This window comes from Paramisgurnus dabryanus, chromosome 6 (genome assembly GCF_030506205.2).
Source record: "Paramisgurnus dabryanus chromosome 6, PD_genome_1.1, whole genome shotgun sequence".
In the NCBI taxonomy this organism is placed as follows: domain Eukaryota; kingdom Metazoa; phylum Chordata; class Actinopteri; order Cypriniformes; family Cobitidae; genus Paramisgurnus; species Paramisgurnus dabryanus.
The window spans coordinates 4271287-4283660 of record NC_133342.1 but is presented as its reverse complement, the minus strand read 5'-3'; the positions used below and the strand labels follow the sequence as shown (position 1 = coordinate 4283660).

Genomic DNA, 12374 nt, shown 5'->3' with positions numbered 1-12374 from the left:
AACAACCAGACAGAAAGACAAAACAACAACCTGATATCAAGATAATTTCACGTTACCTGAACTCAAGAATTTCCTGATTCTGTTTATGAAACGTGTGCAAACAGGTGTGTCAGTCTAATAAGTCCTTCAAACGTCAATCTCACACACAGGTGTGCATTGTCATTGTGCTGGATGTAGTGTACCTTGAATGCACTCCTTGGCTAAGTGTTAACCCTGAGCCCTCAAAAAACAAAATACAGCACAAGTAGCACAATAAAACATAATAAAAACATTATAGCATAATAATAAACATGTTTTTGTTTATTGTTTTTAAACAAATCTGGTTTTAGAACCAAACTCTTCATATATTTAAAGCAAAAAATATATATATATATATATATATATATATATACATATATAAACACTCAATAACCATTGCAGAAGTTCAAATCAATTTAATACTTAATTTTCTAATTAAAACTATAATACTTTCTGAGGTTTGTTTGTTTTAGTAATGTGCTGGGTTATTGATGGGATGTTTATCTGGTGAATGGCAACCATTAAATACTGGAATGAGGCCCAAAAGACACTACAACCTTTCTTTATCCGAAGCCTCTGAAAGTTGCATTTCTAGGCTGAATATGTCACGGAGTGACTTCGATGAGGCGAAACCTAAGTGAGAGCGGAGAGGTTCCGCCCGGACCCGTTTGTACAAACACCAACACTTCCGGGTTCCCCGGGGATCCCCAAAATCACCGAAACGAGGCACAGCTGCACCAACAACGTGGCGAACGATGATTGGGTGAGTCACGCTGGGGAAAGGGGTATAAAAGGGAAAATTAGAAGAGACAAAGGAGTCGTTGGATTTGGATTGCGTTGGGCAGAAGCTGGGAAACCTTCGCTGGGTTGAATGGTGGATACAGGAAGCGGTATTGGGTGAATGCTGGAGATCTGCAAAGAGAGACACAGTTAGAGTCGACAAAGGGTGAGCATCAGAGTGATATGAACGTTTCAAACAATCGGATTACTGTTGTGTTTACATGAAGGCTTGGGCGAGTCGTCCCCACGGAGCCGCTTGCATTTGAGGACGCCTAGAAGAGGAGGAATTAGGAGAGATCGATCAGAGACAACGTAGTCATGAGTAACCGCAAGCACCGCAGAATAAGAAATTTGCATATTGTTAAAGGAGTGTGTGTTCTGTTTATGCGCGGCCCCACCAGGTGTGTGACGGGTGGGTGAGCCGAAAGACGAGTGTTGTGTTGGTATTGGACCGCGAGGCTTCCAAGCCCGGTTGGGACATCGTTGGCGGGACAAGCTAGACCTTACTCCCTTACCTAGAGCTGGTCTTGCCAAGAGAGGAGTACGGACCTTAATTATTCACTGGAGTGTGTGCTGTGCAGCGTGAGAGTGATCTTTTGATGTGAGTACACTGAATTTGTAGTGTGGTGCCGTGTCCTTGCTGTTTGTACTCCCCTCAGGGAAAATTAGCCTTCTGTGGAGATCATCGGGACCCGCTACGCCGACGTACGCCGGCCAAAATTTAACACGCCACGGACTACGTCCTGTAGGAGCCAGCTGGAGCCCGGGGAAGGTACTGAGAGGATATTAGTAGGCTTGCTTGACACCCAGCGGCAGAGGAGCCGCCAAAGGGGGGCCGAGGGTCCGGGCGCTGTGTGTGTGCTGCATGTGGCAAGTGTATATTAACAACTGCTATCTCGTCTAGATCTTCGCCTGCCCTAGGAGAAAGGGAAGAGGACGTGTGGACTCTGTTAGCCTGAATTCACCGATAGCGAGGCGCCGTTGTGCCGGCCGCAGCCTAGTGCCAGGAGGAACTCCCGCACCCGAGTCTTACTACAAGTGATGGTGTGGTGATGTATAGCCTCATTTCCATATTTTCTCTAGTGCCAAGTTCCCACTCAGTATAACCCGAACACTCAGAGATATCTGTAGAAGGAAGATACTTACTGTGTCACGAGCTAAAGCTAAACTTACCCAGCACGCCCCGAACACTCAGAGATATCTGTAGAAGGAAGATACTTACTGTGTCACGAGCTAAAGCTAAACTTACCCAGCACGCCCCGAACGCTCAGAGACATCTCTAGAAGAAAGATACTTACCGTGTTATGAGCTAAAGCTAAAACTCACTAGTACGACTCGAAGGCCTAGAGCAACCTGTAAAAGAAGATACTTACCGGGTGAGGAGTTAAAGCTGAATTGGAAAAACCTGCCAAGGAAGATACTTACTGTGATACGAGTCCAGGCTACAGCTATCTCCAATCTATCCAACCCGATCTGTGGAAAGCAAAAGGAAGCTAGTAGGGCGACATTGATTCGACCAAGCCGCTGCAATACTTGCCTTGTGTTTTACTTTGCCCTCAGGAGGACGAGGCGCGCCACGAGAAGTCCTTCCACGCAGGAGGTGGGCCGAGGACGAAGGAGCTCTGCCCGGCCCTTGCCCTGTGATCCCTTGGTCCCACGGAACCGACCTCTCCCCTCCAACGTCCCTGGCCCCATAGTGTTCCCCCTGAGGGCGAGAGGATATATTTTAGACTCCCTTCCCCACTTAATTAAATTAAATAAAGTTAACTGTTTTATCTTTCACTTATCTCTCGTTTGTTTGGTCATTGGGGTGCTTTTGGGACCTCCTCGAGGTGGGACTGAGAGGAGTGTGACGCACATAGCCTCATACATCATCAAGATGTTTTATTTCAGAATATTAAAAATTATAAAGTTGACTAATATTCTTTGTAAATCATAAATTGTTATATTATAATATGCTTATTACCTGCAAATGAACTTAAATAAACCACACTTGATGCATATGCAGACTACGTATGCGACCTCCGCAGGCTGCAACTGGATTGAGAAACGGCCAACATGAGGGAATGGTAATGATTTTTATAGTAAACAGCTGATGCTTCATAGTAGTTTTTGTAATAAAAATTGATCGAATTCAAAAACCAATATGGTGGAAAGCAGCGGTGTAATGCACAACGAAGGTAAAAATGAAAATATTCCAGTTTAAGACTACAAAGACGTGAGCTCCAAAGAGTTTTACATCGGTTCATTTAGAGATTTATACCTAAATGCTCTCTTAAAGGTAAAGGTCCTGCGCTGTTTCAGCATTTAAGCATTTGAGGCCTATCAGACCCTAAATGTTTTGGGCTCCCAGAAGCTGAGTGAGCTCAGAGATGCCATCTGCTGTGTCAGTGATCTGCAGGTGTTTTGAGAATTCAGCAACAATATGGATGCGGTGCCGCAATACGTCAGCAAAGATCATTACAAGTCGGCTTTCTTTTTCTTCAATGGCACTTTCTACAATGACATGCGCTTCCCAGAATGCAGGGACATCAGCACGACCACAATAGAGTGGGCCAAAAGCAGAGACTTCCCAGATTTCAAATCCGCAAAGATGGAGGATACGTGTTTTTACGACCTGAAGATGAAATTGGGATTCCCGTTTTACTACACACACCAGGGTGACTGTGAACACGTTGTTGTCCTCACTGATGTCAGACTGGTCCATAAGGACGATTGTTTGGATCAGAAACTCTACCCGCTCATCACTTACAAGCACAGGGTTGTGACCCGGAAGTGCTCAGTGTGTCATACCTACATCAGCAGATGGGTCACAACTAATGATGCTTTGGCCCCCACAGACCCCTGTCTGTTTTGTGACCAGTGCTTTCGATTGCTTCATTACGATGATAAAAATAACAAAATAGGAGATTTCCTGGCCTATGCCTATGTTGATCCTGGCACCTTTAACTGATTCTTGTCTTTAAGAGGAGAAGTGGTCTGCAGATGCCTAATGTCTTTGGAAATATATTGTGACATTTCCATAATGTTTAACATGACGTTCAACAATGTTAACACGGAGAGCATTTGTTCTGTTAAATGGCTCTGTACTTTAGAACTTTATATAAAATATGATACATTTAGTTTTTGATAATTATGTGAAGTTCTCCATTTTATTTATTTTTTTGTAAATAAATGACAAACACTTGAAATAAAAATAAAACATTTGCAGAAAACAGACTGTTCATACTAGACTCCTATGAAGATTTTCATGTTTATTGGAGATCAGAGTTCTTCAAACTTTATTACTTTAGTTAATGTGTGAAAGGATTCATGAAGGGCAGCATAAGACTGTAACGCCAGTAATGATTCCACTTTTGTTCGTTTCTCTATGAAAGTCTTCTTGATTGAGTTTCAGATGCTGTTAAACTGCACTAAGATGAGCTTAATGTCATATTAGTCTGTGTTGTGTACTGATCTACATTTGTGTTTATCAAGCTGTTACATTCACCTGCTTCTGCTGATAAATCAAGAGTCCAAAAAAATAAAGACATGAATGAATGAATGACTCACTTCACCTGCCAAGCAAATTTATTAAATAAAGTAACCCAAAGAACAATTAAAATGCTGTAAATATGACATCATTCATTAGTTTATGCTGTACGGAAGCCGAGAACGGCCATGGACTTTTATTTTTATTTTGTATGGATTTATTTTTTTTAAGCACTGTTATCTTGTAATAACAACTTATTAATTCGTTATCACGATATAACAAATTTTGTTTTCTCGAGATAACGAATTAATTAATTCGTTATCTCGACATAACAAAGTTTGTTTTCTCGAGATAAATAATTAATTATTTAGTTATAACCAAAAAAATAATTCGTTATCTCGATATAACAAAGTTTGTTTTCTCGAGATAACGAAATAATTAATTCGTTATAACGACATAACAAATATTGTTTTATCGAGATTATTATTTTTATTTTTTTTATAACAATAATGTGTTCGTCTTGAATTCATACGAATGCGCTCGCGCTGCCACCACGGACTGCTTCCTAGCGCCACTGGCTGCAACAAGCTCTATCCTATCGGTAAGTTGTGCGATCCATTTGTACACGTTTATTTGTTAGTTGACTGGGTTTGTTTAGGGTTTAGCAGATGGGAGGCTGATCTTGTTTAGCAGATCTTGTTTAGCAGATGGGAGGCTGACAAACTCTTAGCTGGCTATATATCCGACTGCTTCAACGAAGGTAACGTAAATGTAGGCGTACGGTTACTTAGCAATGTGATGTGAAACGTGATTAGACGTTTATTAATTCATTTAATAGTGCTTTGATGTGTGTCTGGGTTTGTTTAGGCTACCGGTAAGTGACAAACTCTATTCGGCTGCTTAAGGTAACTCAGGGTGCGTTTACACTTGGCATTAACATGCGACCTGTATTCCACATACACATTGAAAAGACAAGTGTAAACGCGTCTTTGATTGGAATGTTATCCGATCTGTGTGTCCTGATGCAGAGGTAGTCGAGGACGCTTTGTGATCGGATCTCATTGTAATGTAAACGCAATCCAGCCATCGTATCTGCATTTACAGGTCAACGTCACACAAAACCCCGCCCACTATCATCTCCTCTCACTGAAAGCTGTCAAAAATAAAGGATGTTAGGTCATGGAGCGCAGGTGAGAGACGCATAAATTCATATTTGTGGAGCAATGCTAGCTATACGCTTAAAAGTATCTTAATAAATCGATATACAAAAGCATTTTAACACTGCTAACTGTATTTCAGTTATTCAGGCATATGTTATATGTTACAACTATTCATAGTGAGATTTAATGGCAGAATTCAGGATCGTCGTTATAATGTTTGAGTTTCCATGGCGACAAATCAATGTGAATGTTGCTCTTCTTTCTGGTCAAACGGCTGTTTCTGTCTCATTTAACACATTTTAAGTTACTTTAAAACACGTACAAACCATAATAACATTAACCAAATACATTTAGTCAGTGTTGGTTTTATGCAAGGTTACTTATATGTGTTTGTAAATTATATTACTTCTTACGCACTATGAACAGGAATTTGTTAGCTCTTTTATTTAATTAAATCATATTATTACCAGGAAACATAACTAACAACAGTTGGTATGGTTAAAATAGAAATATACATATAAGTTCAGGCAGAGCCAAAAGCCCGTTATTAAGGCAGAATAAAACAGTGGAGTCGGTCATGTTTCACACGGATTTTATTGTTGATTTAAAGCATGCGGGTGAAGTTCAGGTAAAGTTAAACAGAACATTCATCCGCGGTGCGGACGCTGTAAGGCTTTTAAAGATAAGGCTTTTAAAGCTAAAAAAATAACGCTTAAAATGTGAACATCACGGTTGTTGGGGTAGCTAGTTATTCTCTGTTGTTGGCTTCTCAGTAGCACTGTACAATACGGGATTGCGGTTAGCGCGAAAACCCTAAATTATGTGGCTAAAGACAGCTGTACCCATTTTGATTGACAGCTATTCATCCAGCGCGCCTCCCCGCACTGTATCCGATCACACATCCGGATACAGAAGCCACTTTGATGTGGACAAATGTAAACGCGCCGTGTCCTGATATACGGATGATAGGATCTGCGTGAACGGATCACCGAGATCGCATGTTAATGCAAAATGTAAACGCAGCCGTAGATGTAGGCTAACCTTAACTTTTAGCAATGTGAAACGTAATGTTTATTAATTCATTTAATAGTGCGTTGATATGTGCCGTGTTGTTTATTGTTATGGTTTGATGCTGGTTAATGTGATCGTTCTGATTTCAGCCTTCAGAGCTGCTGTCACTATCTGGTCTACAGTAAGTGTGTCCCAGGGAAATGGCAGATCACATTATTGATCAACGCATCAGGATGTACTACAATCAAGGTCTAACACAGGCAGAAATTGCATTGTGCCTTTCTGTTAGAGATGGCTTTCAGATTAGTCCTCGTCATTTAAGGAGAAGACTAGCCCGGTTACAACTTTACAGACGACGGTTAAGTGATGCTGCTGAGATTGTTAACTTCATTAGCAACCAGATAAGAGGACCGGGTCGTCTTCATGGTTACCGAATGATGCACGAGAGGTGCAGATTGGCTGGACTGCGCGTGACTCGAGACATGGTTCAGGAGATTCAGTCACATCTTGACCCAGAGGGCGTACAGCAACGGAGAGGAACAAGACTTCGGAGAAGATGTTATAGTGTCCCAGGGCCCAATTATTTATGGCATATGGACTCTTATGACAAGCTGACTCCTTTCGGCATTGGAATAAACGGATGCATTGATGGGTTTTCGCGTCATATAATCTGGATGCAAGCAAACTCTTCCAATAGTAACCCCAAAGTAATTGCAGCATACTTTATGAATGCAGTCACGGGACTCGGGGGGTGTCCAAAAATAATCCGATCGGATTTAGGAACTGAAAATGTTCATGTTAATAGGCTGCAACACTTCTTCCGAGAAGATGAGACTGGCGTTGTGCATGGGCCGTGTGTGTTCCAAGGACGCAGTACAGCAAATCAACGGATCGAAAGCTGGTGGGGGATCTACAGGAGACAGAACGCAAGCTATTGGAGGGACGTCTTCCAGGAGTTCCAGGCAACTGGAGACTTTAATGGGGATTTCATAGACAAGGGTCTCATCCAATTCTGCTTTCTTAAGATTATTCAAGTAAGTCCTCCACTGTCCATATCTTCAATAAACTCTCAGAAATAAATGTACAAAAGTTGTCACTGGGACAGTACCCTTTCAAAAAAGGTACACCTTTGTACCCAAAGTGTATATTAGTACTTCAAAGGTACACAGCAAAATCCCCAGTGTTAAAGGAAAACACCACCGTTTTTCAATATTTTACTATGTACTTACCTCAGCTTAGACAAATTAATACACCACTCTTTTGTCAATGCGTGCACTTTTAATCTTTTTACTGCACCTCGTGAATGTGTTAGGATTTAGCCAAGCCCCATTCATTCCTTAGGATCCAAACAAATGTTTTATTTTGTGCCACCATACTTACTCGTGTAACTACTCATGTAACAGTCTTTAAATAGGGAAAACATGGAAGTGTTTTAAATTCATGCCTGTTTGGAACCATAGGAATGAATGGGGCTAGGCTAAATGCTAATACATTCATGACGCGCTGTACAGTGCACGATTGAAAAAAGATAGGTATGTATTAATTTGTCTAAGTTGAGTTAGAACATAGTAAAATATAAAAAATGGGTGTTGTTTTCCTTTAAATTAACACTGCTCAGTGTATATAAAGACGGGTTGCAAGTTTACAAACATTGCAGGGTGCGCGCGCATCCAGGAGGCAGAAAGCCCACTTGGTGAGCTGATTCGCTACTGCAACACCCTTAATTATTGAAGCGTTCTTTATTGTTTGTATATAAATAAAATTTGATTTTAGTTGGATCTGTTTTTCTGTCTTTATTTTTGCAGTGTTACTGTGATACATGTATGAATTATAATGTTAGGGTAGTAACGTAATAGTCGCATCTACTGGTATGTTAACATCAGGCACCCAGCACTGACTCTGTTGGTACTATTTTACACGCAACAACTCCTTGGCATTTTGACTTACAGACACAGCTACTAGCCTACAACTCAATGCACGTCTCTTCTTTTTGCCTCTCGGTTGCACGCGCAACCAGTTAGTGACGTCGCCGTGCAACCCGTCTATAGGTCCAGACTACAGAGTGCAATCTGTGACTTTATTCTTTCTATCATCATCTGTGTTTGAAACCTAAAATTGCAGTTTACATCTTACATCTTGTAGAGTTATTCATTAACTTGGGTTTAGACGTTTGCTTTGTTTTATTTAAAGACATCATTATTGTGATCAGTGTTTGTTTTAGTTGGACTCTTGACTCTTGATTTTTAGCTTGTTCGGGGTTTTTTTGGCTGCTATAACTTTGTGTGTTTAAAGCAAATTTGTTATGGCGAAGAAGAGACCATGTTGCAATTCTATTATGGTGGTTGATACATAATGTCAAACGTTATCATCCAGAAAATTTATTTATTAATTTAGTGTTTGCTCACTCATCAGAAGTATCTTTCTCTCTCAGTAATGTGATACTACACACTCATAGCATTTTGTCATCCTGAAGATTTTGATACAACGACACTCAACAATGGTGACAAAGAAAATTGTCAAAATGTTTATGATTTTTTATGCCGCAGTGCATTCTGGGAATTCTGAGATTTATAATTTGTTGATGCCCAGCATGCATTGCAGCATGAAACATTTAATTTTATTGTCACCATCGTTGAGATCAATCCCTCGATTCTTAATGTTTGTGTGTCTATTAGACAACTGTCTGTACATTTTTTATTGTACAGTGTTTCAAAATTCTTCAGAATGACAAACTGATATAAGAGTGCCAGATCGCATACTTTAGTATCATATTATTGACAGAAAAAATACTTCTGGTGAGTAAGCAAACACTAAAATAATAAATCAATTTTTTAGATCATGTTTGACATTATATCCGGTTGTAACACAGTCTCACCCCATGGCGTCAATATTTGACGACACTTGACCATGCGTCAATATGTTGACGCGGAGGGTATACCTTTCGCGTCATTTTTTGACGAACTGGGGACTTCAATACTATTAAGTTCGTTGCATTCTCTTTCCTATTTTCTTACCATTTTCGCGTCGGTTTAGGGTTAGATTTACATAATGACATCCCTACCCAAACCTAACTCTAACCCCAACGCCAGGTGACAAATGTTTAATTTCGCGTACCTAACTCTAACCCCAAGCCAGGTGACAACTGTTTAATTTCGCGTACACTGTTTAATTTTGCGTAATCTAACCCTAAACCGACGCGAAAATGGTAAGAAAATAGGAAAGAGAATGCAACGGACGTAATAGTATTGAAGTCCCCAGTTCGTCAAAAAATGACGCGAAAGGTATACCCTCCGCGTCAACATATTGACGCATGGTCAAGTGTCGTCAAATATTGCACTACAGTCTCTTTACTTTGCCACAACAAACATGTTTTAAACACATAAAGTTATAGCAGCCAGAAAAAACAAACAAGCTAAAAAGTCCAACTAAGAGTCCAACTACAAACACTAATCACCATAATGGCGACTTTAAATAAAACAAAGCAAACATCTAAATCTAAGTTAATGAATAACTCTACAAGATGTAAACTGCAATTTTAGGTTTCAAACACAGATGATGATAGAGAGGATAAAGTCACAGATTGCACTCTGTAGTGTGGACCTATATAAACACTGAGCAGTGTTAATTTAACACTGGGGATTTTGCTGTGTACCTTTGAACTACTAATATGCACTCTTTGGGTACAAAGGTGTACATTTTTGAAAGGGTACTGTCCCAGCGACAACTTTTGTACCTTAATTTCTGAAAGTGTAGTAGCCTACATCTCAGAGCTGTTTTTTTGTGTTGTTTTGATATGAACCAGCTTAAATATCAATTTGCCACCTGCTCCACTTGTCTACCTGTCTGTAGGCTCAGACAAGTAGCTTTTACCTAAACTACGAAAAGGAAGTCCCAAAATCCAAATGAACCAAGCACGATTGATTCGAACAAGATGTCAATAAATGCATGCATGTATTCTGATCCACAAATGAATGGATTAATTTTTGCATGAGCAATTTTTATTTATTAATGCAGAACAGAACATGTTTATTCGCAAACATGTCTGTATTTGTATAAATCGCTGCACAATCATTAAATCCCTAATTCCATAGATTCAAATTAAATGGCATTTGTTTGAAGTTAGTAAAATACATTCACCACATTTATCTATAGTACATGTATAATTGTGTGTGCATTTATTAACCATAATACGACTAAAATCCTCCCATAATAGAGCACACTCATAACATGTGTCTAAACTTCTGAGCTCTCAGGACTTTTTTCTCTGTAACTACTTATTTCTTCTTCTCCAAGCCTGTTTTGCATCAATATGTAGGCTTTTTTTCCTGCATTCAATACTCTTGTCTTCATTATGAAGGCTACTATGGCTGAGTGCTGGAAGCTGGGGCACGGTATTATTCTACTAATAACTCCAGCATAGCATAAAACATTACTGCATTTCCCCATTATTATGCTATAATGAGATATAATAAATAATGTCACCTTCCTAAAATAATTGCCTGAGTCATTTGTTAATCACAATGACGATATATTCGGTGTAAGGCGACTAAAGTGGCTTCTTCCATGTACTATTTTCAAAATAAGTCATCATACGTATTGAAATTCTCATGTTTTTGTGTTGCAGAATGAGCTAGACACCGTTGTGACAATGTGGGACAACCATCGCATTCGACCAGGTGGAAACGGACACCCAAATTATCATGGAAAACCATGTTTGATGTACAATGTACCTGAGCTCTATCATACACAAGATTATTTGCATCCACTACAGTATGAAAGAGTTGGAATTGTTCTCCAAGAGGACATTTGCCTGTGGAAAACAGACATTCCCTGCGACCATGACCTGCATGAGCTCTGTTTGATGGTGATGGAAGAAAACAACATAGCACTGTGTCATAACGCTACAGAGGCAATACGACTTTACAAAGACCTGAGGCCTTTAATAAGAGCACTCCTGCCAGAGCCTCATCACTGATGTTGTTGTAGCATACAGACAGATGTACTGTCTATGGTACTAATAATAATGATGATGATGGTGGTGGCATTTCCAGCAATGATGCCTCTCTAAAAATTTACATTTCTCAAGTATCATTGGCATTTGCATCCATTGATGCTGTGTGTTGAAATGTTTTACTAAGATAATGTGATTTCTGTGTAGTAGGCCAGATTCATAATGTTGGGTCTTGGGACCAGCAAGGGCACTTAAAGGAACACACCCAGATTTTGGGAATTTAGCTTATTCACCGTATCCCCCAAAGTTAGGTAAGTCCATACCTTTCTCATCTCCGTGCGTGCTGTAACTCTGTCTGAAGCACATACCGCTAACCTAGCTTAGCACAAAGTCTGGAAGTGAATGGCTCCAGCTAGCAAACTACTCCCAATAAAAGACAAAATAACGTGAACATTTTCCTATTTATGTGTTGTGATTTGTATAGTCACACTGTGTACAAATAACAAGGTGATATGAGACACAGCGATCTTTTAACAGTATACATACTGAGAACTATATTCTCTGAAGATGAAGCACTGCTACTTGGGCGGAGTGATGTGCACAACTCTGACCGAACTCTCTGCTCCTCACCAGAGGGCTTCTCGGGTGCTGCGAGCAAATCACTCTGCCCAAGTAGCAGTGCTTCGTCTACCGAGAATATAGTTCCCAGTACTGTTAAGAGATGGCTGTGTCTCATATCACCTTGTTATTTGTACACGGTGTGACTATACAAATCACAACACACAAATAAGAAAATGTTCGCGTTATTTTGTCACTTATTTGGAGCAGTATGCTAGCTGAAGCCATTCACTTCCAGACTTTGTGCTAAGCTAGTGGGGGCTGCGTCAGACAGAGTTACAGCACGCACGGAGATGAGAAAGTTATGTATGGACTTATCTAACTCGGTGAATACGGGATACGGTGAATAAGCTAAATTCCCAAA

The 12374-nt window shown here is 40.1% G+C and overlaps 2 protein-coding genes across 2 annotated transcripts; both read left to right on the top strand.

Annotated features, from left to right (window-relative positions):
- The first annotated feature begins 3123 nt into the window (after positions 1 to 3123).
- On the top strand, positions 3124 to 4379 carry LOC135744183 (snRNA-activating protein complex subunit 3-like). Its single transcript, XM_065262153.2, has one exon. It carries the CDS (start codon positions 3224 to 3226, stop codon positions 3749 to 3751), a length of 528 nt encoding a protein of 175 aa, XP_065118225.1. The 5' UTR covers positions 3124 to 3223; the 3' UTR covers positions 3752 to 4379.
- Positions 4380 to 4444: 65 nt separating this feature from the next.
- On the top strand, positions 4445 to 11757 carry LOC135744224 (uncharacterized). The gene is made up of 2 exons (XM_065262218.2): positions 4445 to 7475; positions 11066 to 11757. The coding sequence occupies exons 1-2, from the start codon at positions 6642 to 6644 to the stop codon at positions 11414 to 11416; spliced, it is 1185 nt and encodes a 394-aa protein (XP_065118290.1). The 5' UTR covers positions 4445 to 6641; the 3' UTR covers positions 11417 to 11757.
- Positions 11758 to 12374: the final 617 nt, after the last annotated feature.